General features: G+C 43.9%; 1 protein-coding gene and 1 long non-coding RNA gene across 5 annotated transcripts in view; one reads left to right on the forward strand and one right to left on the reverse strand.

The window, feature by feature from the left end:
• The window catches only part of TOM1 (target of myb1 membrane trafficking protein), a 335,348-nt gene that overhangs the window by 204,375 nt on the left and 102,999 nt on the right, over positions 1-27,974 (reverse strand). For 2 of the 4 annotated variants that reach the window (XM_085601394.1, XM_085601393.1), the window contains exon 3: positions 15,951-16,083. The exons of the other annotated variants lie outside the window; for them this stretch is intronic. In XM_085601394.1, coding sequence (XP_085457520.1) covers positions 15,951-15,988 — 38 coding nt within the window. In that variant the 5' untranslated portion in view covers positions 15,989-16,083. The remainder of the gene's footprint in view (positions 1-15,950; positions 16,084-27,974) is intronic. 4 annotated transcript variants of the gene reach the window in all.
• LOC146833536 (uncharacterized) overlaps positions 1-27,974 on the forward strand; it is a 184,318-nt gene that overhangs the window by 108,209 nt on the left and 48,135 nt on the right. The window lies entirely within an intron of this gene.

The following is a 27,974-nucleotide window of genomic DNA, read 5'->3' on the forward strand; positions in this document are numbered from 1 at the left end:
CTGAAAGCTCGAACTCTGCAGAGGAAAGCAGGACCACATCCCGAGCCAATCACATCCAACCTAGCCCTGACGAGGGTCGGAGGGCATATGGAGGCAGAAAAAGGACTGAAAACTCATTGGAAGCGGGGAAAGATGGTGGCTGCCGTAACCCTGTAGAGGAAAGCGGCACTCGTGTAAATGAAAGTTTGGGGCAGCGTCGACATGATGAAACCTTATTACAATGGTGGCACTTGCGCTTTATATTTAAACATGTAAAGCTAAAGCACGGTGCCACAATTGCCTGAAAAGTAAAGCAATCGAAAAAATATATATATATTTTTTTCTATTTCTTCACTTTTGAAGCAATGGCAGCACTGCGCTGTAGCTTTACATGTTTAAATCTAAAGCGCAAGTGCCACCATTGTAAGCTCAGTAAACAATTAACAGAAAAAAGGCACGCGTATGTAGGAGCGGGTCCGGCCGTGATTATTACTGATTAGCAATGACGCTGCTGGGTGAAGCGTGCAAGTGTATCTGCACAAGGAACAGTTTAAGGAAAGTAGCGGCTAGGGGCACGTGAAGAGAATACGGTTGCTGACACTTAGTGTTGCTGCCTGATGTGCGCGAACGTGCCGGCTTGTGTAATGGCCTACAGAAACATGTGCGGTCCTCAGTGAGACCTAAAAAGCTAATGGCCTACGGAAACAAGGGCGGTCCTCAGGGAGACCTAAAAAGCTGTCGCCATGCAATTGTGGGAATGGAAAAAGAAAGTGCTCACCGAGTAATTAGAAGACACTGTGTCGTGACACGGAGTAAAAGATCCAATCCCGGTGGGCGGGGCCAAAAGTGGACAAGGCGGTAACCAGGAGGGACTAAGAAGCCTTCTTTTCAATCAAGTTCCAGCGTTTAGCATGGAGGATGATGCCAGCAAATGAAAAAGATGGGCGGGTCTTCTGAAACCGTTTTGATTCCAAGAAGCTCTTGCATGGCGAGAGCAGCGCATGCGCGCTGCTAACGCGAGGCGAGACCGAAAAAGGAGCGAAAAGGCACAATCAGCCACAAAGTTAACACAACAAAACAAAGCAGGAGACCTCATCAGACTTGTCCAAATTCCACTCTGCAGGGCTTCTAATATCAACACTTTATGGGCCTATCCCATTAAGAGTAGCAAAGGCTCATTCCATCTAACCCCACCCACCAAATCTCCACCAGAAGGCACTACATACATGAAGAAGAGTCCTGCTTATGTCCTCAGAGTTCAAGCAACACAGAGGAACTAAGGGCCTGATATACAAAGCCAAATCACAGGGGTGGCAAACAAAATGGGTGCATATTCGGTACTATGCCTTTTTTAAGAGTCTAAAATGCCTTACCAACTTGTAAAAGGGATTCTTCAAATTGTTCTGAATCGCAATTAAGAAGGGGCATGACATGGCGGTGACACTTGTTAATGTTTTATATCAGCAAATGCAGTCACATACAAATGATCAGATACCAACACCCATAATAGGATGGTATCAAAGTCTGTTCTCGAGGGTCAGCATTCCCTTCGGGAACCTGCATCTGAGGAGGAGCAGACCGTGGTCCAGGGTACAAATTAGTACCTCCTCAAATCCTCTTGCCCTCCCCCTGATATCCTCCCAAATAGAAAACTAATTTTAGAAGGTCTTGCCTAACGGTGAGCAAGCGCAGCTTCTGTTGCTGAGAGGGGTTATGTGTACAGTAAAAGGCTTGGCGCCCACCCATTACTTAGCATTTAAATGCTCGATTATCATTCTTTTTAGCGGTCTCCTAATTGGCCACCATATGCCTCACGTCATTTCCTTTAATTTCTCTGGAGCATTAAGCAAGTACTCATCGATTTCATTTGATTAGTGTCCTTCCACTGCTAGCACTGTGATTCAAGGTACTTTTTAAATTTTTCTATCTATCATTTCCACTTCCATACTACACATCTGGGTTGCTTATAACTTCCGTCCTACGGGTTTGTTTGTTGTTGCCGTAATTTGTTTTAGACTTTGGGGCTTCCTTTTACAGCACCAATCCAATGGCATGGACTATAAAAGCAGTTAGTGACTTTGGTTTACAGTTCAGCGCTTCCTTTTATAGCACCAAACAAATGGCACAGAATATTATAGCAGTCCGTGTGATTGCATGTGTTTGTAGGCTACCCTTTTCTCTGTGCAAAGTATGTGTCTGTTTAAAACGTACCCTAGTCTGAAACTAGATTCTCATAGTTTTTCAAGACAAGCAGTCCAGTCACATGCTTCAGGCCAGGCTGCCACTAAGCAACAAACATTTTGGACACATACGTGTCTTTTCAAACACGAACTATGTGGATTTTTAAAGTGCCTCAATATTGGGCAGCACTGCAGTTAATGCATTTTTCTTTAAAGCCAGTGTCCTCAGTCTCATATGTATTGCACCTCATCTCTGAGCATACAAACTATGTGTCACTTTAAAGCGTACACTAGTCTGAAACTGGACTCTCATAGTCTTTCAAGACAAGCTGTTCAGTAACATGCTTCAGGCCAGGCTGCCACTAAGCAACATAAACATTTTGGACACATCTGTGCCTTTTCAAACACAAAGTATGTGGATTTTTGAAGTGCCTCAATTTTGGGCAGCACTGCAGTTTATGCATGTCTCTTTAAAGCCAGTCTCCTCAGTCTTATAAAAAATCCACTTCATCTATGTGCATGCAAAGTATGTATCTGTTTAAAGCGCTTCAGTTTTTGGCAGCACAGCAACGACTCCATTTATCCTTAAAACCTGTCCCTAAATCCTCATTCTCATATGTATTCCACCGAAAGTGCTTTCAGGTGCCCTATATTCATATGCACTTAGGTGCAAGAGATGTAGCCTGACTGCCACTGCTATGCTCCACTCCAATCTACCCCACTCCAATCTACCCCGCACCACTCTTCCCACTCCAATCTACCCCACTCCAATCTACCCCACTCCAATCTACCCCACTCCAATCTACCCCACTAACTCTTAGCCATGCTCAACAGCAACCATACTGGTGTACAACATGGCTAAAACCCAAAGCCAATAGTTATCGCATACGCAAGACTTGTTTGTTTGGAACTGTGAACACAGGGATGGATGAGTGCTATAGCAGGCCAACATCCCTGTGATTGTAACCAATCGCCGCAGGGAGTCACAAATCGCAACAGGTCTAATGTATATTCAATATGCAGGTCGTTTTGTGAACCTCTACGAATAGGCATTTTGTGAAGTGACCCATAAGTACATAGTTCACAAAGGAAAACAACAGAGATCGAAAACGTTGTTGCTAAATTTGCACCCACTGTTTACTACTACCTGCCTGTGCTTTAAACCCCATTTTGTAACATAACTGTTCAGCTAGGATTGGAGAACGAGTCATGAACCATATGCTTAGCCTGGTAACTTCAGATAATTCCTGCTGTCTGAGTCTCTAAAGGCATTCCAATTACGCAATAGGCCAACCCATCTCGAAGCATTTTATTGCAAATTTCATTTATCTTTTCAATTTTAAGGCATGAGCAGTCACCTCAAATGTCCCAGAAAGTTTTATAAATCTACAAAACAAAGACATAGATGCGTGGTCAGAAATTCATATTGGTTCTAAGTTACGATCCTTCATTTTTAGGTCTCGCTGACGTTGCAGCGCGAAGCGCTGCCGCCAACGAAACTTATTGTTGCCGTGTTTGCTCCCAAGGGAGACAGACCTGGGCACGCGCAGCGATTGGGGTCTGTGGACGCGCTTCTGAGACGCAGACGCACAGACACACGCGCTCACACACACCTCACCACCGCCGCCGCCCCCCCTGTTATTTTGCACGTTTCCCTAATGGTTCTTTGCAATTAAGTCCTCTACTGTGCTCCTGTGGACGTCACAGCCGCAATCAGTGTTTACCAACGCCTTCCCAGCCTACTTCCGCCTCGGACTGCGACCTTCCAGTGTTATTCGCAGCTCGCCCTGGCACCGTGGACGCAGCCCATGAGCGGGTGCAAGCCTGGGGCTCAGGGTCAGCTCTGACCAGACACTTCCGGACCTGGAGACAGCCACTTCCGGCTCTGAGGACATCCCCCTAAGGAAGGTTCGCCAGGTGAGTGAGAGGCAGGTCTTTGTGGGCTGTGCCCAGAGTCCAGCAATGCCCTGCTGGCATTCTCTTTCAGCGAGATAGCTCCGTGGGTTAATGCATCTGCTGGAAAACTCTTAGTGAAAGTTGACATCACATATTTAAAACCTTGCTGTATTGAATCAGTCAATCATGCTTCTGGAGTTCATAATGGTTCACTTTTGTGTTAGATAACAGCGATATTAGAATATCACTACACATGTGATACAAATATAACTCCTTGGAGAGGTTTAGAACCCTCCATCCGCGATGTCACTGGTCACTGATTTAGAGGAAGGAACACTGACGGTTCTCGGGTATTTACAACAGGAACAGCAGGCAGAGGGCGAAGGGTGTGCGTGGCGCAGAACTCAAAACACTCAAACTTTCTGGCAGGAAGGTTGGGAGCCCTCATATGCTCACACACATTAACCACATACCTCCGCAAGGCCCAAGTGAAGGGTCTTGCAGTCTACCCGGTCTCTTCCTATTGTGTAAACATTTTGGGGGAGCTTAGAAACAGATGCATTCCATCACCACTAACAAGATGGCCAAGTCACTGAGTCGGGCAGACAACAGAACAAGATGTCAGCCTGTGGGTAAGGTTGTCTGGGGAGGGAAAACATGGCGGCCGCTAGCTAGAGCGGTCCGCGTGCTCTGATCAGCCTCCTGAGATCCGTGCTGCTGCATTAGCGATTCAAGCGATTCAAGCTATATCGACAACCTCGATTCGCAGAGAGTTTCCATGAGCGTGTTTCGATTTTGAGGGATCAGAAGATATACCGTTTTCGCGGCAGGTACAGGTGAATGTGTCTGCCGGCGATATCTCCCTCTTCTGCTCCTGCTCCCGTTTTTCTCCCACTTTGGAGACGGGCAGCCGTGGAGTTAAGGCGCGGCCGCTGCTCGGGGAGTTTACACCACGATTTCGGTCGGCAGAGGAAGAGGGAAGCCGACGCCGAGGGACACAGTACTGCACAGGTTTCGCCTCATTGGAGAAACATCGGCACCAGAAGCAGCTCGAGTGGCAGCTGACTCGGAGGAGCCAGAAGACCGGGGTGATTCTTACTCAATTGAAAGTAAGGTGTTTGATCCGATTAGGGGGGGACCTAAGACAGGCAGTAAGAAAAGTAACAACCTGCAATTAGGATCTACAAGGAGCAAGACTAGGAATCGAGGTAAGGAGCTCAGGTTGGAAGACAGTAAACTACAGCTCCCAGAGTGCACCTTGGGGCTGGTTCCAAAGATAAGTCAGGAGCTCAAAACAAGTTTAGGTGAGACTAAGGGAGAGACTGTCAAGGAAGGTAAAAACCACACTAGGCAAAAAAAGACCAAAAATAGAAATCTGAAAGCCCCAGGAGGTATAGCCCCATCGCTGCGCTCCTATTTCAAAGCTCTGCCTCAGGTGTTAGAGATTACGCAGGATATGGCAGCATCCAGGGGAGAAAGCCTACAGCAAGATAAGCAAGAAAGGCAGGGTATATCTAATGTTATTTCCAGCTCAGTCTCCTCCTCTAATCCCTCCTCGGAAGTGGCAATGCCGAGGGCTCCTTAGTACCTATCTCGCCTGACTCGGTTATGGTCATAGAGACTGCTAATTTCAGCAAAACATCTAGTCAACAAGATAAAATGTTAAATGAAGAGATTCAAAATGCAACTGCAGCAGGAATGGAGACGAAACAGGATGCAGTAGACCGGAGTCAGGAAGACCTGGGGGTAGGTAACACACTTGAGGCCCTAGTCAGCTCTATTACTGCAATGAGGGAGGAGATTAGGCATGATTTTGCAGTTTCTAAAACTAATCAGAATGAAATAAGAGCAACTTGTGAGGTATTAGGCCAAAAGGTGGATGGCCTATGCGAAAGAACTGTAATACTGGAAAGTTCAGTAGGTCTCCTAACTACAAATTAAGAGACTGCTAGATCCAAAATACACACCCTTCAAAGAGATGGGGATAACACGAGAGAGAGGATTGAGGTCTTGGAAAATTATTCAAGGCGTAACAACATCCGACTTCTGAAAATTCCAGAAGGCAAGGAAGGTGCTGACCTTAAAGGCTTTATAATTCGGATTTTGAAGGAATCCCTTAACCTTGACGAAACAGTTGAAGAATTACACAAGGATATTCAGCGAATACATAGAGATCCGTTTCGCATGAACCCAGAAAGAACTAAACCCAGAAAGGTGTTAATCAACTTCTTGACTTACGCACTTAAAGAAAAGATTTTAAATCTTGCTCTGAAAGTTAGAACGATCAAGGGCTCGGATTTCTCTTTTGAGATACGTTCAGATCTTTCCAAAACTACACTGGATAGACAGTGGGAGCTGGGGCAACGTATGGACAAATTTAGGTCATTAGGCGCCACAGTGCAGATGAGGTTTCCAGCATTTCTACGGATCATGTACAACAACAAGATGCACAATATCCGCTCTATTCATGATGCTGATGACCTATTAGAATCCATCCGAGAACATGCCCAGGCGCAGAGTACAAAATAATTGAGGGTGACTAATACTATAAAGGTCTCTTTGGGCCCCTATATGTTGCTAATATCTGTGTCTGAAATATGGTACTTTCTCTTGCTGACCCTATATTAGTACGTCACTAAGACTAGGATCAGTCCACGTCATTGTGATTTGTCAGTACATTGCAGAGATCAAGAATTTAAAAGTTAATCTAGAAAAGTACCCTCCCCATTTAACCTACACTTCTGTCTTTCTCCATCATTGGGTTTCTTTTGTCAACTGTCTCCTCAACTACTGCAGAAATAATTATCCCTTCCTCTTCTCTATCCTGCCACCAGCACACTTCTTGCTGACCCCAATTACTTTTAATTAGTGTTAAGGAAAAAGGGGGGAGGAGGAAGGAGAACGGAAAGGACGGAAAGGTTGGAAAGGAGAAACAAAGGAAAAAAAAAAAAGGGGAGAGGTAGAAGAGGAAGGAAAAGGGAAAAAAACCAACAAAAAAAACAAGAGAAAAGGCAATGTCCAAACATCTATGTTTTTTTTCTCAGATATTATTAATGGGTTATTTTGCGCCTATATTGGTCGGCAATAGCAGCTTCTTACATCAAAATATAGCAGCGGGGGGGTCGAAGGGTAAGGCTGTAGGTGGGCGTAAATCTGGCCAGACATCAGGCTAGAATAAGTAGGGGTAGTGTTTTCCAGGGGGTGGGGAGGGGAGGGGGGAAGAATGGTTAATATAGTAAAAAATCCTCATTTGTCTACCCTTTTTAGGTCTCGGCTCGAAGGCTGCGCTTGCGCAGTCTCGATCCGAGATTTAATGACTTGGAGAAGAGGGGCTTGAACCCGCCCCTCTTCTCCCCTGTTCTCCATTGGCTGGCCTCTTGAATGCTGGCCAGCCATTGGAGAAGAGGTCCGTCATTCCGATTAGGCCCCGTCCTTTTCGGATCGGGGGGCGTGTTTTTTTCAGAAAGTCTAATTATCTCCTCCAGCCAATGGCAAGAGGAGATAAAAGCAAAACACGCCCCCGAATCCGAAAACGCCACTGCGTTTCTCCGAGGCATTTCTGCTCTGCCTCGGAGAAAGGCAGTGGTGTGCTTGCCTTTTGCTCTGCCTTGTTTGTTTTGAGAATCTGGTCACTCTAGGTACAGGCCCCACCTGTGGCCGGATCCCACCATTTGTGCATTGTCCCTTTTCGTACATTTGTTCCGGGGCCTATTTTCTGTCGTAGTCCGACCCTGCCTGAGCTCTGTTGTCTCCGCTCCGTTTATCTGTACCCACACACAGCAGCACGCGCTGCCTCCGGCCGACCCCGTGCCGCTCATGATTTCCCCAGGTGCAGAGAGTTAAGCAGTTAATCAGAGGCGCCCGGCCCGTGCCCTGGCCCGGCGCTCCTCACCGCTGCCAGCAGAGCCGGCTCCCTGACTTCTTGTGCGGATCGCACGATGCTCCCAGTCATTCGGTGGGACATAACCGCCGGTTGTTTATCTATAAGTGAGGTCGACCCCCCTTTATTATTTCCTTTGGGGGGGGGGGAGGAGATCTTCCCTGAGACGGCAGTTTGTATTGAGCAATTATCGGAGTCGCCCCCTCCTTAGTGTAGACCTCAACTACGTGAAATGACATGGTGCGCCCTGTATTTCCTAAACTCCGCCTTTCAGCATTCTGAAAGAGCTCTCTCTTCTCCTTCCCATGGAAAGACAATGTATAATTTTCCATCCTCCCTGAAAAGCTCTTGCTGCTGCCTGGAACTGGAGGGGGTTGACAGGGGGGTCAGAGCCACGCAGGGCCCTCCCTCCCTGGCCTGCTTTCAATTAAAATCAGGAATTCGGCCTCTTCCCTGCCTCGGCAGAGCCGGGAAAGAGCCGGCAGGGAGGGTACTCAAGCCGGCCTCTGCTTTCAATCATGTGTCTCGCCCCTGCCCTCCCTCCCTTTTGTGACCCTGGCGTGGCAAATATGCGTGAACTAATGTTGTGGTGGTGGGGGGCTACGTAGAGACTCTTCCCCCTGGAACTTCAGGGGGGGGGTGGAGGAAAGATCTCATGTTACCGATAAACACCTATATCCTGTTTCAACCTCTTTACTTTCCAAAGATAAAAAAACACAACGTGGCCGTCTGTGTGGCCGATGAGCGGTTATAATAATATCCCCAAAAGTAGGTGTGCTGTGCGTGAAAGCGTGGTTAAAAATAAATGCGGCGCCCCACTTGGAACAGTTTTCGTACGCGACCCCCGGGCCTTGGGCTCTTGTGTTTATTTAAAAAACGAAGTTTCCTATTGAGGTTAAGCGTCCATGCACGGTAAAAATTAATTATTTCCATTATACAGCCTCAGGGCGCTTTTTTTTTGAGCCCCTGTCCAAGGATTGGTGACTGGGCGATAGTTGAGAGCTGTGACACCTCGCCTCAAGGCTCGGTGTGAGATTAGTGCACAGGGGCACGAGGCACCTTAAGTGGGTTGAAGGGGCGTAACTATGAAAGCTGCACGGTGGGGGTTCACAATACGGCCAAATGAAACCAACCTTTTTTATTTTTTAAGCGGGCCCCAAATACAGGCACAGTTCTGATTCTGTTACAAGAAACAGAAGTTTGATGCCTATTTCAATAGATTCGCTTAAGTCCTGGCCTTTCGAACGACTACCCCAGGTGACCAGCCTTCTTTGGCGCTATATGGAACGTTGGATGAATGCGTTTATAGTAGGTTAATGGGCGGGTGTGGCAAAGCGCTTGAACCTTTTAGATACTTAAGAGCAGCGTCTGAAGTTATACATAGATATTTTTGATGTATTTAGTCTTGTACGCAAATAGTATCGCATTACAAAATTCTGAACTGTTTACTGCTGTTGTAAACACTATGATGGAGCAGTATTGCCTTTTATTGTATATTCAGCTTTCGCACGCTGTATGTAATACCAATGTGCATTTACAATGCAATGGTCTCGGCATTGGTAAAATTAGAGCTATTGGCATTGCTCATGACATTATTTTTGTTTATGTTTTTGTTTTTAAAACATTTAAAGAAACGGCATTGTCATGAGCAATGCCAATAGCTCTAACTTTAACAATGCCGAGACCGTTGCATTGTAAATGCTCGTTACAATTTTTAGCTTGTCTTTTTTTCCAAAATCAGATTTCTAACATGCAAAAATTAAGATGTCATCAAATGGGGAATGATATAATGAAGGAGTTGGGGAAAGTATATATAGCATGACATTCATTCATTATATGTCCTGGAACGTCAATGGTCTGCGTGTATTAGAGGTAGACGAGACTGTATTTTACAATATTTGAGAGATTCTCAGGCGCAGATCATAGTTCTCCTGGAAACACATCTCCTTAAAACAGAGGCCACTTCCCTGCTTAAAAAACAGAGGTGAATTGATAAATTCTGCTCAACAGACCACAATGCTAACATCAGGGGGGTAATATTCATTTTTTAAAAATCCGCAAAAGCGCAAATCCTGGATTGCAAAGAAGACCATACAGGGAGATGGCTATTAGTAAGAGTCTCGCTGGATGGTCAGATCTGTACCTTAGTCGGTTATCACGGCCCCAACTCCGATGATCCTTCGCATTTGGATGCGGTTAGAAATCAACTAGTACTAGTTCAGGATCCAGTGATTTGGATGGGGGACTTCAACATCGTCCTTAACCCCAGGCTGGATAAATCGACAAAATCTAGAACTTGTAGTTCCGCTAAATCTAGGCACACCCTTATCACAATTATGACACAACTTGGCTTGGCGGATTTGTGGAGAGAAAGAATTGGCAACAAGTTAGGGGTGTCCTTTCGCAATAGTCGCTTCAAACATAAATCTAGAATCGACTATGCGTTTTTTAGCTATTGCTTAAAGGACACTCTGACAATGATAGATTATTTACCATCACACTTGTCAGACCACTCCGCATTAACATTCACTTTGAGATCTGAAAACATCATTAAACACTCATCCTGGTCTTTTGACCGGACACTCTTGCTCGAAGATGAAGAGGTAAAAGTTCTGGTAGCTGAGTCCTCAATTTTTATTGACATAAACAGGGACTCTGCAGGCTTGGCTGTTGTCTGGGAAACATTTAAGGCCTTCTTAAGAGGTCAGATTACCAACAGAGCCTCTTATAGGCGGAAGATGTATAGAGATAGGGTAGCTAGCCTAGAGCAAGACATGAAACTTCTAGAGCTAAGGATTGATTCGTCCTCAGGAACATCAGAGGAACAGGAAAAACTGGCCGAGTTAAAATCACAACTGAAAAATATCCTACAGGAGAGAGTAAATAAAAGGTGGGAAGTGACCAAGATCTCCCAATTTGAATTTGGAGAAGCCGCAGGGAAAGTGTTAGCATGGAAAATAAAATCTGACCAAGCCCTTACATTTATCAAGGAAATCAGGATAGAGGGTGAGGCCATGACAAGATCCACTAACCTAGATATAGGTAGAGCCTTCTTTGAATTTTTTGAGGCGATATATAGGGAAGATCTTCCCAATGACCAGCAGGCAAGAGATAGATGGCTGGAAGCTATCACGCTTCCAACCCTCTCAACAACACAAAGTAAGGCCTTAGAGTCTGAGATAACAGAGGCTGAGGTGAAAAAAGCTATTCGACAATCTAAAAAAGGGAAAGCGGCTGGGCCAGATGGTCTGCCGTGGGAGATTTATAGATCCTTGGAAAATGTCATCGTCCCCGTGCTGACGACCCTATTTAATGGCATCCTAATAGAAGGAGATTTACCGCCTAAATCTTGGGGGGAGGCTACAATTGTACTTATCCCGAAACCAGGGAAATCTCCCCTTGAGTGCGGGTCATACAGACCAATATCATTACTAAATAATGATTATAAAATCTTTGCAACAATTATTTCAGCTAGACTGGCTAGTGTTATTGGTACTATAGTTCATTTAGGCCAAAAAGGTTTCATTAAAGGTCGACAACTATCAGACCTAACACATCAACTGATAGGAGCCATAGATATCGCCACAGCCTTTTCCCTACCTTTAGCTACCCTAACCTTAGACGCAACTAAGGCTTTTGATAGAGTCAATTGGCTCTATCTGAATGATGTACTTAAAAAATTCAACTGTGGGGAAGGTTTTTGTAGAACTATAAAGCAGCTTTATGGTGCCCCTTCGGCCAGGTTGTTGGTCAATGGGGTTTTGACAGATGCCTTCAATATAACCAGAGGTACAAGGCAGGGCTGCCCGCTTTCCCCTCTCCTCTTCAACTTATATATCGAACCATTTGCCCAGCTTTTGCGGGAGGAGGCTAATATTCCATCTTTTAGCTTTGGAGAATGGGAAAGGCGGGTAGCACTGTATGCAGATGACATCTTGATTTTTACATCTGACCCATTAAAGGCATTTCCAGTTGTTATTAAACGGGCAGAAGAGTTTGGTCATATTTCGGGTTATGACATTAACTCGAGTAAAAGCGAATCAATGGTATGGAACCTACTAGATACACAGCCTGGGGTAAATATCTCAACCTCCATGCGATATCTTGGGATAAGAGTTACCCAAGAAGTGGGCAGCATTGGACAAACTAACTTGAATAGAATATACAGTGAGTAAAAATCTTTTAAAATCTTGGACTCACCTGCCACTTTCCATAATGGGCAGGGTAAATCTGGTTAAAATGTGTATTCTCCCAAAGTTTACGTTAATTTTTAACGCAATCCCCTTGGCATTTGACCTTAAAACAATTGAAAAATGGCAGCAAGAAATCAACTCCTTCAAATGGAACTATAAACCCATTAGAATAGCATGGAAAAAGCTGAGGAGAAGAAGAGAGAAGGGTGGGCTTGCTCTGCCAGATTTATTGTACTATGCATGGGCATTCCAGTTGTCACACTCTAGGATGCTTCTAAAAATGCCATCTAATCTTCCTACTGGGTCAATGTATAAAGCTATGCTAATGGGGGCGAATCTAGCACTAGACGGATTCATGTTTAAATTTGGGAGTCAGACATTTAAAAAAAAAATTAAACTCAAAATTTTACAGTCATGGACTAAAACCTGGCTCATTATTAGGAAAAGATCGGGGTTGTCCTATTATTCTAATTTCTCCCCAATTTGGGACTCGCCTGGTCTACCACCATGTTTGAGAGATAGTCTGTCTTCCATAATACAACAAGCCGGTATTATAAGATGGGGTCAGCTATTTAAGGATGGATCATTAATAGCTTGGGATGAGTTATACGATCATGTTGGCCTTGGGCTTTCTAGATTTAAATACATTCAACTGGAAAGCTGGGCGAGATCCGAATGTCGTATAGACGCCCACCTAGGGAAGGATAGTAAACTGGAGCAATGGTTAGTAGAACGATCAAGGGGAGGGAAAGAAGTAGCCATATGGTATTGGCAGTTGTTGGAGGAAATTGATGGGGAGTTTCTCCTTCCAGATGAGTTATGGGGGGAGGTGGCTGGCCTCCAATGCGAAGATCTGTGGTTAAACTCCTTTGGTCTTCTTCATAAAATCGTGAAACCATCATGGCTAAGACGAAATCATCTATTTTCAGTACATCGTGCATATATAACACCGTTGAAACTCTCAAAATTTCTCCCCGACAAAAAGTGCAATAAATGTAACTTTATTGAAGCATGTGACGTTCACATGTTCTTGGACTGCCCGGACATTGCCAGATTTTGGGAGGAAGCGAAAAATCCTTAAACTCCATTTTAAATGCATCCTTGTCAATAACTCTACCACTTGTCATCTTTGGTTTGGAAGATAACATCATTGGCAAAGCAAGGTCCTTCCTCTTCTATGCAATTCTATTGGCCAGAAGGCAAATTTGTATACATTGGACAGAGAAAACAGCCCCATCACACTCTGGGTGGCTCTCGTCCCTATACGAAACATCTAAAGCTGACCTCAACAGATCATGCAGCAAACATAACTTGGCTTTTTGGAATCTGCTGATTAAATGGCGATAGTATCCCGGGTTTTTTTTTTTTTTTTCCCCGGGTCCTATGATTATGCCACGAACACTCCCTGGACCGGGTCTTGCCTAGTTATGTTAATGGTCCTGCAGGTTGTAATACACCTAGATGGAGTCGGCGAAAGTCTCTCTGGTTTTGGGACATGTCTGCCACCATTACAACAACTTACGCCTTTGTGTTGTGTAGGGTGGTCGGAATCTCCCACATGGAGGGTAAGGCAAATGAGGAAAAAAAAAAAAAAAGAAGGTTGTCTGGGGAACTAGAATGCTTAACGTCCAACCTCACCTTTTCCATGTTCCCTAAATATTCTGGAAATATAAACTATACTCTTAGTCTGGGAGGGGCCCATGGCACAGCGTCATTTCCTTGAAAGAGTATTCCATTTGTCCTGCCATAAGAGCCACTGCCATCCATTTGTGGTTTAGTGGGCTATTGGGAAACTGTGGAAACAGGAGACATGGTTTTAATCCCAGCATTTCCGCTTGGCTAAATTGTGTGCTCTTGGGCAATCATTTTTTGAACATATTCCTCGGCTTTTTTTTGGGTCAAGATTGTGGGTACCACCCATAAGCTGCTAAAAAGTTTATAGCCTTTGCAGCAAACATTAGTATATTACAATCTAGATTCTCATAATTTTAACAAACTGTTTGATCTTGTGCAATCATACTCTGCCTGTTCCTCTGTCAAGTAATCTGATAATAAGTGTGACCTTAGAACAGGCTTAATGGAAGAATTAAAAACCTAAGGCATAGTCCCATTACTGCACCAGGAATGGTTTTCAATAAACAAGCATTTGCAATGCAATAGGTCTCGCATTACTAAAAGTTTGAGTTATTGGTGTTGCATTATTATTTGCAAAGCCAATAGCTCAACCTTTCAGTAATGCGACACCTATTGCATTGCAAATGCTTCTGTTCTTAAGAGGACACACAGAACTTTGGAGAGCTCGAACAGATGACTGCTGCGCATCTGCCCCTGCTTCTGACACACGTGTTATGTGCCTTTGCAGCGAGGACCGTGCTAGGTCACCAGAGCCTTCTCATGAGCTGGGGTCCCTGCATGTCCACAGTCCACTGGGTGTGATGCCACGGGGTCCAAGCTCATCCATCATTTCACTGACCTTTCCTACTCTCCCCGCTGTAGCATTATTTATGTATTCATTATATGTGATGCAGCTCTGCTGGCAGTCTTTAAAAACACTAGAACAATTTATCATGTTGGGTGTGCTGCTGTAAAACCCCCCCTTGTGTAATGCTTCTCAGATACAAAGTCTGAGAGCCGAGCTAGGGTGGGTAGGGGCTGGTGAAAGGACCAGTTACTCACCTGTAATTTTATTTTTTAAAATCTACTCTGGGAATCCAATTAGACCTAGAGGCCAGAGACTATAGGGTTATAGTAGAAGTTATGTTTTCAGAGAAAAAGTGGCAAATGCATGGAACTGTGTCTTAGTGGAAGTGGTGGAATACAATGACAACAATGTAAATTATACTGTGACCAGCACGGTCTCCTAACCCTTTTTGTTTATTTTTATAGCACAGGTGCCAAATACATTTGAAATGCAATAGGCCTCACATTTGAGAGAGTTGGAGCGGTTTGCATTGTAAATGACAAAGCCTTTTATTTATCGGTTTTAAAAACTACACGTAAATAAAAGGCATTGTCATTTACAATGCCAATAGCTCAAAACTCTCGTAAATGCGAGACCTATTGCATTGCAAATGCTTGTTGCACAAGGTGTTAAGACACCAGCTTGATATGGAAAGTGATGTTTCTCCCCCAATGACCTCACAGGGTAGTTTCTTGCACAAGGACTTTAGAACAACAAGACTCATGGAGGGAGCGAAATAAGGTGCATCTGTTTTTGTGGATAAGACTTCTGCCTTGAAATGAATACAATTGTCTAATTTTCTGTTCTCAGAGCCTCAAAGAAATGTATTTAGACCAAGCATCTTTAACGATTCCTTCTCAGTACTCGGTAATCCGCAACTCTTTTACAGACGCTAAATTGTATTTCTGAGAATGACGAAAAATGGTGTGTTTGTATAATAACCGTTGTAGGTTTTTTGTGAATCTATTGCAAGGAGCACTTTGGAAGTACGTCTGTTGCCATAGCATTCCTTTTTGCACCTAATTTGCACATGGGTGTTTATGAAAATAAAACGTATTGCAGCGTTATATTGTAATGGCATATAAGTGAAAAAATAAATGGTTTGAATAACTTACTGAAGCTATGGCCCAGGTCACCAAAAGTGCCTAAAATGGAATGTGACCAAAAGAACCACCAACCACCACAAAGGCATACCATATTGTCAGACAAGAGGCATCTTGCTCAACTCACGTCAAGCTTCCTCACTAATAGAGCAGGTGTATTGGTCGCTAGGAAAAATTCCAGATAATTCTGTGAGGAAACCTCTGACACGAAAGTGCAGACACACTATCTCAAAATTAACGTATATCTAAAATGGTTACCTTGAAATCTCATCTAGGAGTGGTAAAACTTTAGGCATGGATCTGCTGTTGTCTGTCAGCAACTGAATTCCTTCTGTAATACATCTGAGCCTGCAATTTCCTTATTACAGCTGAGTTGTGGCATCTCTAGTCCCTGGTAATAAGAAAATGATAGAGCTGCTGAGCTGGTGTAACTTATTAACTTCATGCAGTTGAGTTGCAACATTGTAATGCCCGATGCCAAAGACAGTAACCTAGGTGAAAAACAGGTCATACTGCATAATTCAAGCAGAATTAGAAGTGGCTTCTCATTATTCAGCGCTGCTTTTCCAAATCAAACAGTGATCAGCAGAACAGAGATATTTATGGTGCCATGTTTATTTTTTCCTTGCAATAGGTCATTACAGGAAAGCTAGAATCTCTGTAGGTTTCTACTGTTTTGGAGCTTCAGCGTTTTTTAAATCTGACTCATATTAAACTGTAACATCTTTTGGCAACAAAATATTCACTGCTTTTTGGCTCGTTTAATTACACACTATAGATTCTACTTTTCTTTAAAACGGCAACTACACTCTTATAGAAAGGAACAAGACACTAAGGATATGAGCTTCATGTGGGCTGAGTAATGTTGTGACCATGTATTATAAGGAATAAAATACCTTCTTCCATAGGTCAAAGGATTTTGCAAGCCCCCCGGCCTTCTGCCTAGATCCGGTATATAGTCACAAAACTCCTCGGTGGCTTGTAACATCCTTACAGTGTAGGGTAAGGGGGTATTTGATCGCATTTCTGGAAATATAGGTGAACATTACATGCTCAGAGGTAGAAACTCTGGCTGTTGTAATATGAAAATCAGTTAGAAACCAAAACCCAGGCCACATACAGGCTAAAATCTACTATATCACACAATCACAAGATATATTCTACAAAATGATATTGCCTCTAGGCTCCGGACTGTCTCCAATCTAATCGGCATGTGGGGTGTTCAGCATTTGAAGTTTGGGAGCCTCAACTGTAGCAATATTAATTTGGCCAGCAGAGTGCAAACCACTGGCCTCAGTCCCTCCAGATGCTGTTCGTTATCCTCCGTAGTGGGAACTATGGTGTTTTTCTCTGCTGTTAACAGAGTTGACACTATACTACAGATTAAAGGCCTCCCTGAAATAATACAGGCCTCCCTGTAATAAATAGAGTTTCGTTAGTTTTCTTTGAATTATCTGAAGGAACCAAACAGGGCTACACATCTCATTCTTGCACGTTGACCTTTCCCTGCATCATCCAACCAGTGCAATGTTCTAGAATGAGACAATCTAATCGACATAACCTATCAATCTATGTGGACTATATTTTTTTGCTGTTTCTGTTTACCAATATGAATTCAGTTTTGTACCACCATATATTCTAAATCTAAAATCCTCGCATTTCTGTGATAAAGCTTTGGTTAAACTTTCTGAAATGCTGTTACACAAAGGTGCCATAAAATGCGTGGAAATCTTAAATCTTGACACATAGATATTAATGCCATTTCTTCTATGACCTTTGTTAGACCCGTCAGCCTTAGGGCAGTCTTCCGCCAAAATCTCCCCATCACCCCTCCTATTTTTTCTGGATTTGTTTTTGATGGCCTTCATACTCGGTGCACTTTACCACTGCTACCAGTGCTAAAGTGCTTGTGCTCAATCCCTAAAACATGGTTAATTTGGCTTGCACCTCATTGGCAAATTGAATTTACTTGTATGTCCCTAGTAAGGTGGTATACCATATACCCAGCGGTTGTAAATTAAATGCTACTAGTGGGCCCGATGGCAAATTTAATTTACTTGTATGTCCCTAGTAAAGTGGTATACCATATACCCAGTGGTTGTAAATTAAATGCTACTACTGGGCCAGACAGCACTTATTGTGCCACCCACTTAGGCAGCCCTTAAATCATGTTCCAGGTCTGCAATTGCAGCCCATTGACTTGGCAAAATAACCCCCTTGCTAAGCCTTAAACTACCTTTTATTACATATGAGTCACCCCTAAGGTAGGCCCTGCATAGACCTTAGGGCACGGTGAATTGCAATTAAAAGGCTGGACATGTATGTTTGAGTTTTACATGTCCTGGTATGAAAAACTCACAAATTAGTGTTTTTACTACTGTGAGACCTACCTCTCCTCTACTAGAACATTGGATTACCTTATCACATTTAATAAGTGATAACATTTGATGTGGAGCAGGAAGAAAACCCATGTTTGGTGTCTGGGGAATTGTAATTTAAAATCTTCTTTAATGGTAGAGTCAGATTTTAAGTCACAATTCTCCGAATACCACTTTTAGAAATGTGGCACTTTCTTGTCCTAGCCATTTGGTGCCTGCAGCCTCTTCCTGGGTCACATGACTGGGGGTAGTTGGCAGATGCCATTTGTGTATTCCTTCCCAGATAACCACACAATAGAGGGCCAATGTGTGCCTGGATGGGCTATCTCAGGCAGAATGGGAAGGAGATAGGAGCTGTGCACAGCCCTACTTGTACCTTGCTCTCACACAAGGATTTCACACTAGCCTGTTGTGCCTGCAGACAGACTGGAAGTTTCTTCCTCTCAGCCGTGGTTCCAGACACTTCTGTGAGGAGAAGCCTTCAGAAGTGTATCACACTACAAAGGATGCACTAGGTATAGAAATAGAGCCCTCAGACCCACTCTTTAGATCACTTCTGGACCTGTGAAAGACTCCGAAGGACTGCCCTGCTGCTCTGCTACACGGAGGACTGCCGAGCTGCTCTGCTGCTTTACTGTAAGAATGAATAGCCAGCTGCTCAGCTGCCCTGCCTGCTAGAAAGGTTGCTCTGCTAGCTGAGGTAGGGCTACTGGACCAGCTCCTTGAACCCAGGACCATCAGAGTGCCTCCAAGGGCTAGTTGGCTGGCCTCCTGTTCTGAGCTATATGGACAAAAAAATCTTCAACACCCTTGAACCCTTGATTTTCTTTTTTTTTTTTTTAAATCTGTTTTTTTATTTATTGAAATTTTGAAGGTTACAGATACATGAAAGGCATCATAAACTATTTACACTCCATGCATGGTGGCACTTAATAGCGATAGATACAAGTTCTCATCGCCCACATGTTGAGCCTCGTAACAATCCATGGCACGGCCGCCACACCAGGTTAGATACAAGAATAACATTCAGTTCTTGTCGTGTATGGGATGCATCACTATTCAGCGACTACATAGTTTCGAGAGTCCAATGTAGAAGTCCTTCTGTTATTTCCTCATGGACCGCCAAACAGACATAGCAGAATAAAAACAATTAACACCCAACAATCCCAACTCAGACCGGCACTAGTAGTGGTGTCCCCATTCCTCCTCCCATCTTGTCTTCCCCAGTAACCTCGCCCAGCATTACAGATTGGCTGTTATCCCCCTACAACGGCATTTATCGCTTTCTCCACTGATGATGATGCGAAATAACACATACATGAAACAACGCGGTCACACCAGGTTATAGACTCCAGTATCTACCCTGGACCTACGTCTCTCCCCTCAGGTTGTCCCCTCATGTGCTCCTTCTCAACCCTCTGAAGTGCCTGGAGTAGACCTTCCCATTGAGCAGCTATTGGCTCCTTCCTTAATCCCAACGTTTCCTCTTTTCTGATGGCGGTCCCCTCTGCCCTAGCCCATTCATAGAGCGAGTGTCTCCATGCCTGCACGTGGGGTGGGTCCTGCGCCTTCCATCTTCTGGCGAGCAATCGTTTGGCAACCGCTATTCCCAGATCCAGAAACTGGGATGTCACCTTCATGGCCGGAGTTCTGCGGAACTGGTGCAGCAGATATACCTCCGATTCAAAGGGCAAGCTACGACCGGTACTGATATATAGCAGTTCGCTGATCGTACTCCAATCACCCTTGAACCCTTGATGTGGACTCTGCCTGCTGGGAGTGGTGACTCTCCAGTCCTGGATGCTTGGAAGTAGGGATAAAAGGTGCTCTGCCAGCCCAGCTATGGTCTCCATCGGAACTGACGCAGCCCTCGAAGCTCCTAATCAAAACCGGCATAGCGTGATGCAACTCGACATGGACCTCGCATCGAAGCTCCTCATTTGAACCGAAGAAGCGTGATGCAGTTCTACACAGGACCCAGCATAGCTTCTGGGAACTGAAAATGCGTGGCACCCTACATCCTGGACACATGGTAGAATTATCAGCATGCCTATACTGGGCCCTGTATCCAGCCCGCATTCTATCGTCGTTGGCCTGAACTTGTGGCTTTGTCCTGGTTGGGCAAGGTAATCAAAGTTGGCGCTTTGTGCTTTTAAGCACAATTTTTACCTGAACCTATAAAAAATTGAACATCTCTGGTTCTACTAATTGGATTTTTGATGTTTTGGTGTAAATTTATAAAAATGTACTCTTTTTTTCTAAATTGGTGTGAGATTTTTCTTTTGTTCTTTTTTCTCTTTATTACTGTTTGTGTGCTGCATAAATACTTTACACATTGCCTAGAATGTAAGCCTGACTGCTTTTGTGCCAAGCTTTGGTAGGGATAAGCACAGGTTAATTAACTGCCTTTTTGCAGTTCACCCTGACAAGGACTGGGGCTGTTGCTTGAGTAGGGTTTCCTCCCCTCACCACCAAAAACCCAATTTCTAACAACCTTGGATGAAAAATTAAGACAAAATGATGCTCAAATTATTACATAGCAATACCGAATGGAGATTATCAACATGACTGTGCTCCCAAATATCAAATACCACCAAACATGTTTTGCAAACCCTTGCAAGCAGTCTTCTACAAGCAAACAGTTAAAATCCAACTTCCCATACTTTACGGCAATAACAGCCTCCCCAATTCGGAACAAGCACTGGCAAAGCCAAAAGGTCTCTTGTGGGTTGCTAACTTTTGGCTTTGCCAATGTTTGGGAATTTTTTTGTAAACCTGTACAAGAGGACAACTTTATGTGTGTATGTGCACATTGTGAAAGAGCAGACTGTTGTCACCCATAAAGAAGTAAGCCAACGAATGAAGTGGGCTCACCCCCTTGGCACATGCAGTATACTGTGGTGGACAGAACAAAAATGTGAATGACACACGGACAGACCCACGGATGAATAGGGCTGGCTGAATGCTCTATAAGTGTATTATATTATTTTAGTAAAATCAAGAGGTCTTGGATAACACACGACCTAAGAACAAATAAATAAATACAACTACCTGATGACTTTCCTGTAAAGGCAATCAGCTTGTGGGTGTAAATACCCTCAAAAGATATTTGAGAGAGCTTGAACTAGTTACTGATCTCCTCCATCCACTGTAGGGATTTATATCTAGAACAAAGCACCCAAAGTCTCAGAAGAATGAGTATGAGATGAGAGCCATGCTGAAGTATGACACTCACTTTCCTAGACTAAAATGCTAGTGTCCAATGAAGTGGCCAACAACAGAGTTCAACAAATACTGCAGGTTGGTACTAAATCTATATTTTACAGGGGTAGGTAATGTTATACATGATGTTGGGGACGAAACTTGGGGTTTGTTTTAAAAGTCTGGCAGAAAGGCATGAGTCTGGATGGATTTAAATCCAAATCTTTTTGCCACCACCAAGTCATTTGAACTGACCCTGGACATTGAGTTCACCCACAAATTACATATCACCAAGAAAACCAAGACAGCCCTATCGACGAAAGAAAGTGAAACCAATATAAGACCAATATCCGTTTGCCCAGAATGCGACACCATCACTAACTCTTGGTGACAGCTGATTCTAGCAGTAAGGCGAAAGCCTATTTACCTAAACCACTCTGTGGCGATTGTCTACTGACTCTTCCTGGTACATCTGTGTAGTAGGTCATAACTTGACCAGCCCATGCCACTGAGTATATGTTGTGAGTGCATAACATCACATAGGTACATATAAGGAGGACCCTCGGATAGGGGGACTTCCTGGATGTATGGAGCTGTAGGTTGCTCCATTATGTTAGTGATAGCAGGAATTGCTGCACCCCCTCTTGTAGCATGTTTCCCACACTGTTCCCATAGATGCCCCCTCCTTTAGGAACACAGTGTAAAGGCAAGCACTCTCTCGGCCTTTGAAATCACATACCTAGAAGGACCTTTTGTATTCTAGCTGCAAAGTTGAACCAGTTCCAGCAGGTCAAGATGTGATCTGAGAGAACACAACACCAAGACATGGGCTTTGGCAGGGTGTCCTAGTCAAAAGGCACCCGTAACATAGAAAAGACTAGTCTGATGGTGCACCCAGTATTCTATTTGTGGTGTCGTAAGCAGACAGTCTGCCTGAACTGCACAAATAGGAAGGTGGCAGTTTCACCTCTGAATGGTTGCCATGGAGATGTTCCTATTTAAAAGAATGCACCCTCAAAGTATTGGCCTCCCCCTCAAAGTTAGGCGCATGATTTCAATTTAAATGGACATTTGCAAATGCCAACTGTCCCTCCCAAGACTGGATTAAAGTGACCCCCCTGTCGCTTATCCAGCATTCACCTTTTCATTCAGTGAATGTCTGAGCATCAGTGCAGAGAAACACTGCTGTTTTCCTTGAAGAGGATAGAACTAAATCAGTCCGACTGTGGAGCAGATCTATGGCGTTGGGATCAGCTGACAAAGCAATAGACTGCTTTGTGAGCTTAGACCTTCCATGCTTTGCTAGAGTCCAAGATAATGAGTGACCGTGGAACTCTGGGGTGCTTAAAATTGCTATGTTGAGCCAAGATTGTAAAAGACACAAGAAGGTGTAGGCTGAGTCACAGTGAACACCCGAACAGACTGTTTTTGGAAGCACTGCAGCCCTGCATATGATCCTGCAAAAGGCATTCCAGAAGAATGCCCACCACTGCTCCGAACCCTTTCTTTCCCCAAATATGTGAGGCTGCGTGACCCTGTGAGTGGCACCCTGTGGGCAGGCCTGTAACACCTATGGACTCTCTGCAGTTTGATCAGTAGATGCACTTGAGAGCCGACATCTGCGGAACAATGAAGAAAAGTTGTAGATGAGACACCATCTACCCAGCACCCCAAGACCTTCCTTTAAGCCGGCGTGACTTCGACTGCAGCTTTTGGCTGCAACCTCAGTGCTCTGGCAGTACCCGCTGAGCAAGAGCAGGTATGCTCACACTGCCACAGGCACCCAACCGGCCTGCCTTCCAGAATGGACAGATTGCGTGATAAATCCGCAGTGCCCGTACCTCTACCAACTGGTAGTCCCCACACAACATGACTAGCCCCCTGTGGATTCTGAATGCTCAAAAAAAGGACAATGAGCTGTAAAATACAAGACCACACCAGTGCAACACTGGACAACATGGAGAACTCTTGGCTAATTCAAAGTTAAATTTGTAATTTCCAACCTCCCTTAGCATAAATAATTTAGTGTGAAAATCCCAAGGAATTTAATGCCACAGAACTTCTGAACGCTAAAAGTGCATATTACGTAACATAAAAAATCTTAATCCATTATCTAATAAGAAACAAAATGCTTGGACAGTCCGTCTATTGTGAGCGATACTTATGCTGCCCCTACTAGATGTTCTATCACCACAACCACATCCAAGGATAAGACTGGACTGTTCGACCCCACTGTCTTTAGAAGTCAAAATCTAACAGAAGGGTCCTTAACATTTCAGAAAACTCGCAGTAGTATCTGGCTTTTGTATATCCACGCAGTGCAGCAATGCTTGCTACAGCGATTTTTTTTAAAGAACATTAACATTAAATATAAATGACAGGTCTTTTTCTACTTAATCAAGTAAGATGTACACTTAAAATATGAGTAAATATTTATGATAGCAATATTAAAATAAAATATAAATTCTTATTCTGGATCTGTTTTCAAATTATCCAAAATGTTGGTCTCTTTTGTTTATTTGTTCTATTTCACAGATCCATATTGAATTGTGGTTTGTAGACCAATTGGTGATCCACTGATCCACTTTTCCAATACTACGTTGTAGACAGTCGACCCATTAGTATGTCATCCAATGCTTCGTTTGAAACAGCCTTTGCATTTTGTTCACAACTTCGTTTGAGAGAGCAAATGTGTGTTTCATGCGCAACAGCTGTTAGGCTGGGGCTTTCGCATGGTTTGGGGCTTCAATAAAGTCAGAGTGAATGCTATTCGGTCAGCTGAGTTGACCCGTCAAATGTGGTCTGTAAGTCTACACAGCCCAGACCCTACGAGTGTGGACTGACCACTCGTTAACCGAGCTGGAATCTCTCTTCGTGGACGGACCATTACATCCCTATAATCAGCTAGTGGAGGAGTATGACGTCCCCCAAGGGCAATTCCTACTACACAGGCAAATTATAGCCAGCAGCCGCCCGTTCTGGGACTTTACTGAGGGGGAACCACTGACACACCCAGTAATACACACAATACTGCATTTGGGAGCGGGCAGACTCTTAGTCACATAGCTATACAAAGCCATCCGGGAACTTATACTCAAACCACTAAACTCGCTAAGGCAGACGTGGGAGGGGGAAATAGGTCAGCCACTAAATGACAAGGAAAGGGAGCAAGCCATAGAATACCCCAAAAAAGTGTACAGAAACGCACGATTTAAAAACATACAATTTAACATCTTACACAGGGCATATCTAACGCCAGGGCGCCTATGACGCTTCTACCCAGACACACAGTTCCTGTGTCCCCGATGTCAGGCTCCTGAAGCGGATTTTAGACATATGTTCTGGGGTTGCCCCACAATATAACTGTACTGGGGCTACATACAAGAGGCGGTCCGCGCAACAACGAACATTACAGACGTGAACACATGGGAAGCAAGCGCACTGGGTGTGTTCAGGAGATGAAAAACAGATAAGGTGCAGATTCGATTCATGTCCCTCTCTATACTACTGGCAAAGAGAGGAATAGCCATGTACTGGTGATCTCCGGAGGGACCCCCAGTGGAGGCAAGGGTGTGAGCAGTGAGGAAGTAGGGTGCAGCGGAGGAGGAAGCACTAAGGGACGAGGAAGTGAAAGGAACACGTAAATATCACATATCCATGGAATGGGCACAACTTTTACACCAATTCAAACAACAGACCACACGGGAAGAGCCACCCGAGACATCCAAGCTCCAGACAGCACAAGCACCCTCAATACGGTCTGAAGACAGACACAACAAGTTGGATCGAACACATACCAGGAAGTTCATATTACAGTCAGCACAACTACTGCAACCTGAAGATAGCTCAGGAGAAGTGACCTCAACCCCCCTCGGTGCACAGCCATAGACCGGCAACTTAACACGAACAATCAAACAAAGGATGATTGCACATACCCCCGCTGACCCCTAATAATCACCCCAATTATACACCACAGTTAGTAGTTAGGTATACAAGCTGTTAGTTATGAAACCGGTACCAGTCGGAAGGGAGCTCAGCCCTACAACCGGGAAATTATAACACAATCTCAGTAATTGCGTGGACAGGCATAGCTCCTAAACCAAGGGTACAGCTTCACAGTTAAATTACTGAAAGCATATGAACAATGCAGACTGAACCAATGAGCATGTATCAACTGGAAAGTAATAAAGATAAGCAGCAACTATGTTTAAATACAAATGCCAATACAAAACTGCTAACAGAAATTATACAAATATGTGTATGCATGCAATTTGAATAAGACGTTTTGTCAAACTGTATCTCAATTGGTAATACCCAATTAACAAATTCAAACAAAAAAATGTGGTCTTCAAGTTGTCTGTGTTGAGCAATATGTCAATAAGCATCTGCGGAATTGAATAATAAACAAATGGACAAGGCAATTGGATCATTTGAAAACAAAGCCAACACAAAGAGAGGATGGACGGAGCGCTGACATTTTTCAGACACTCACCACCAGTCACAGATCTGTGTTGAAGCCATCATTTTTCTTTAGCTCATTTTTCCACCCCAGTTGAGACCCAGCTATATGCAAATCAGTCTTGGCCCTGTGCCTCATGGGAACAGTCCATCCCGAGCTGCCAAGCCAGATCTTCCCTGGACTGGAGACAAGCATCCTGTAACCGGTTTTGGGGTAACACCCCTCATCAGCTAGGCTAGCTTGAATCCAGTGGCAAAGTGAGCAAGTGACCCACGCCTGGGCATACCATGCCAACTTAGGGCGAACAAAGCAAACACTAAGAGATGACGGACGGAGCACTGAAACTTTTCAGACACTCACCCCCAGTCACAGGTCTTCCCCGAAAACTTCCAGCGTTCTGTCATCTCCGGTCCCAGGATGCTTGTGACTGGGGGTAGATGTCTGAAAAGTTTCAGCGCTCCGTCCATCATCTCCTTGCGTTTATCATTTGAAAACATCCAGGATAAGAGTTCAATGTTTTTTTATCAACATAATAAAATATTTGCTCAAAATTTTAAGAATAGTTCTCGCTTGTTAAGTTACAAAAGGACTTATACTTAAAGTAAGCATTCTTTTAAAAAACCTTGGGTTATTCATTTTAGGATTTGAGGGCGTACCTGGTTCTGAACATGGTGATAAAACAACTATCTAGTACCCACTTAAGGCCAAAATCAGCAGTTAAATACCGTCAACCTGGCATTCTGTTCAAGTGACACCGAATTGTGAACCTTATGGAAGAAGTATCCTGGCAATGTCATGTGTGTGCCTTAAAAACTGCAGTGAGTGATTGGAAGATTGTTGAGGAAAAATCGGTTTACGCGCAATGGGCACGGACGAGTCCATCAACGAAATACTGGATTTTGAGTTATTGGTCCGGGAAGCAATATCCCACTTCAGATAAACAGAATCAGTTTAATCTTCAAGGGTCAAAAAACCTGAAGGCGCTGAAATTTCACTGAGCATTGCACCTGCCTGCAATTCTGCATATCACTGTCCTATTGGAGACATCTTGGCCTAGACGTCACCCACAGGAGATACTTTTCAGCCACTTAACAAGGCATCCTTGTCTACCGAATTCATCTTGAGTCTGGCAATAACAATGAATCCTTGTCTCCCAAGTTCATTTTGAGGGTGGCAATTATTGTAACAGACATATGCCCTAATACCAGGTGCAATGACAGCATTCCTCTATCACACGCTTGTAACACTGCTTAGTGGAAAAACACACCCACTGCAAAGGCGTGCGTGTGATTGGAAGGCACAAAATTGAATCCTGGCTGATCTTCTGAAGATTTTATCTTTCCATTTACAAGGTCTATAAACGAAGTATCATCAAGTCGAGCAAGAGTACAGCTGTTATATAGAGCAATAAAAGGCCACACAGTTTGCAGCAGAAAAGGCATTGCATGAATTAAGTTACTGTTATTGTTATATAATTAAACACAACAATGTTGGGTCTGCTTTGTATGGTCTCTTTTTAGGTCCACCATTAGCCAAGACCTTTTGAATTTACTAAAACTATATACATAATACACTTTTTATAGGAGCTTTCAGCTAGCCCCCTTCATGCAATGGTCTGTTCTTGTGTCATTTACATTTTGCTTCCACGCACTACAGCATGTGGCAGAGGCTCAACCCACTTCCGCCATTGGTTAACTTCACTGTGAGTGCTGGCATCTTGCCTTCTCATAAGAAGAATATACACAAACAAAGTAGCTCCCGTCAGTACCAGGGAATACTACCATGTGTGCTTTTTGAGACAAAAATAACTTTTTTTATGTTTATAACCATTTTAGTTTTTTTGATTGACGCATATGTTTATAACCATTTTAGTTTTTTTGATTGACGCAGTATTGGCAGCTTCTCCAACAAAGTTCTGCAAAACCATGACAGAACTAAACAAGCACTGACAAAGACAAAAAGCAGGCAGACAAGGCAAGACTCATTGGCTTTATCAATGCTTGTTTATCCTAATTCCTTTTTACGTCTGGCTTGACAGTGCATTTGCATAACAGATCTATTGTTATTGATTCTTTAAAACATACATATGGTTGACCTTGGCTCCAACCAGAGGAGTATCTTTCTCTCAGCTCATAGTATGGGATATTTGATGTTCCTTTCATCCTCTAGGAAATGCTTCCAATGGCATGCATGAGAGACTATTTTACATGTGAAAAGCACGCTCAATCCTACTTCACTGTTCGT

Source organism: Triturus cristatus, chromosome 4_2, assembly GCF_964204655.1.
Source record: "Triturus cristatus chromosome 4_2, aTriCri1.1, whole genome shotgun sequence".
Taxonomy (NCBI): Eukaryota; Metazoa; Chordata; class Amphibia; order Caudata; family Salamandridae; genus Triturus; species Triturus cristatus.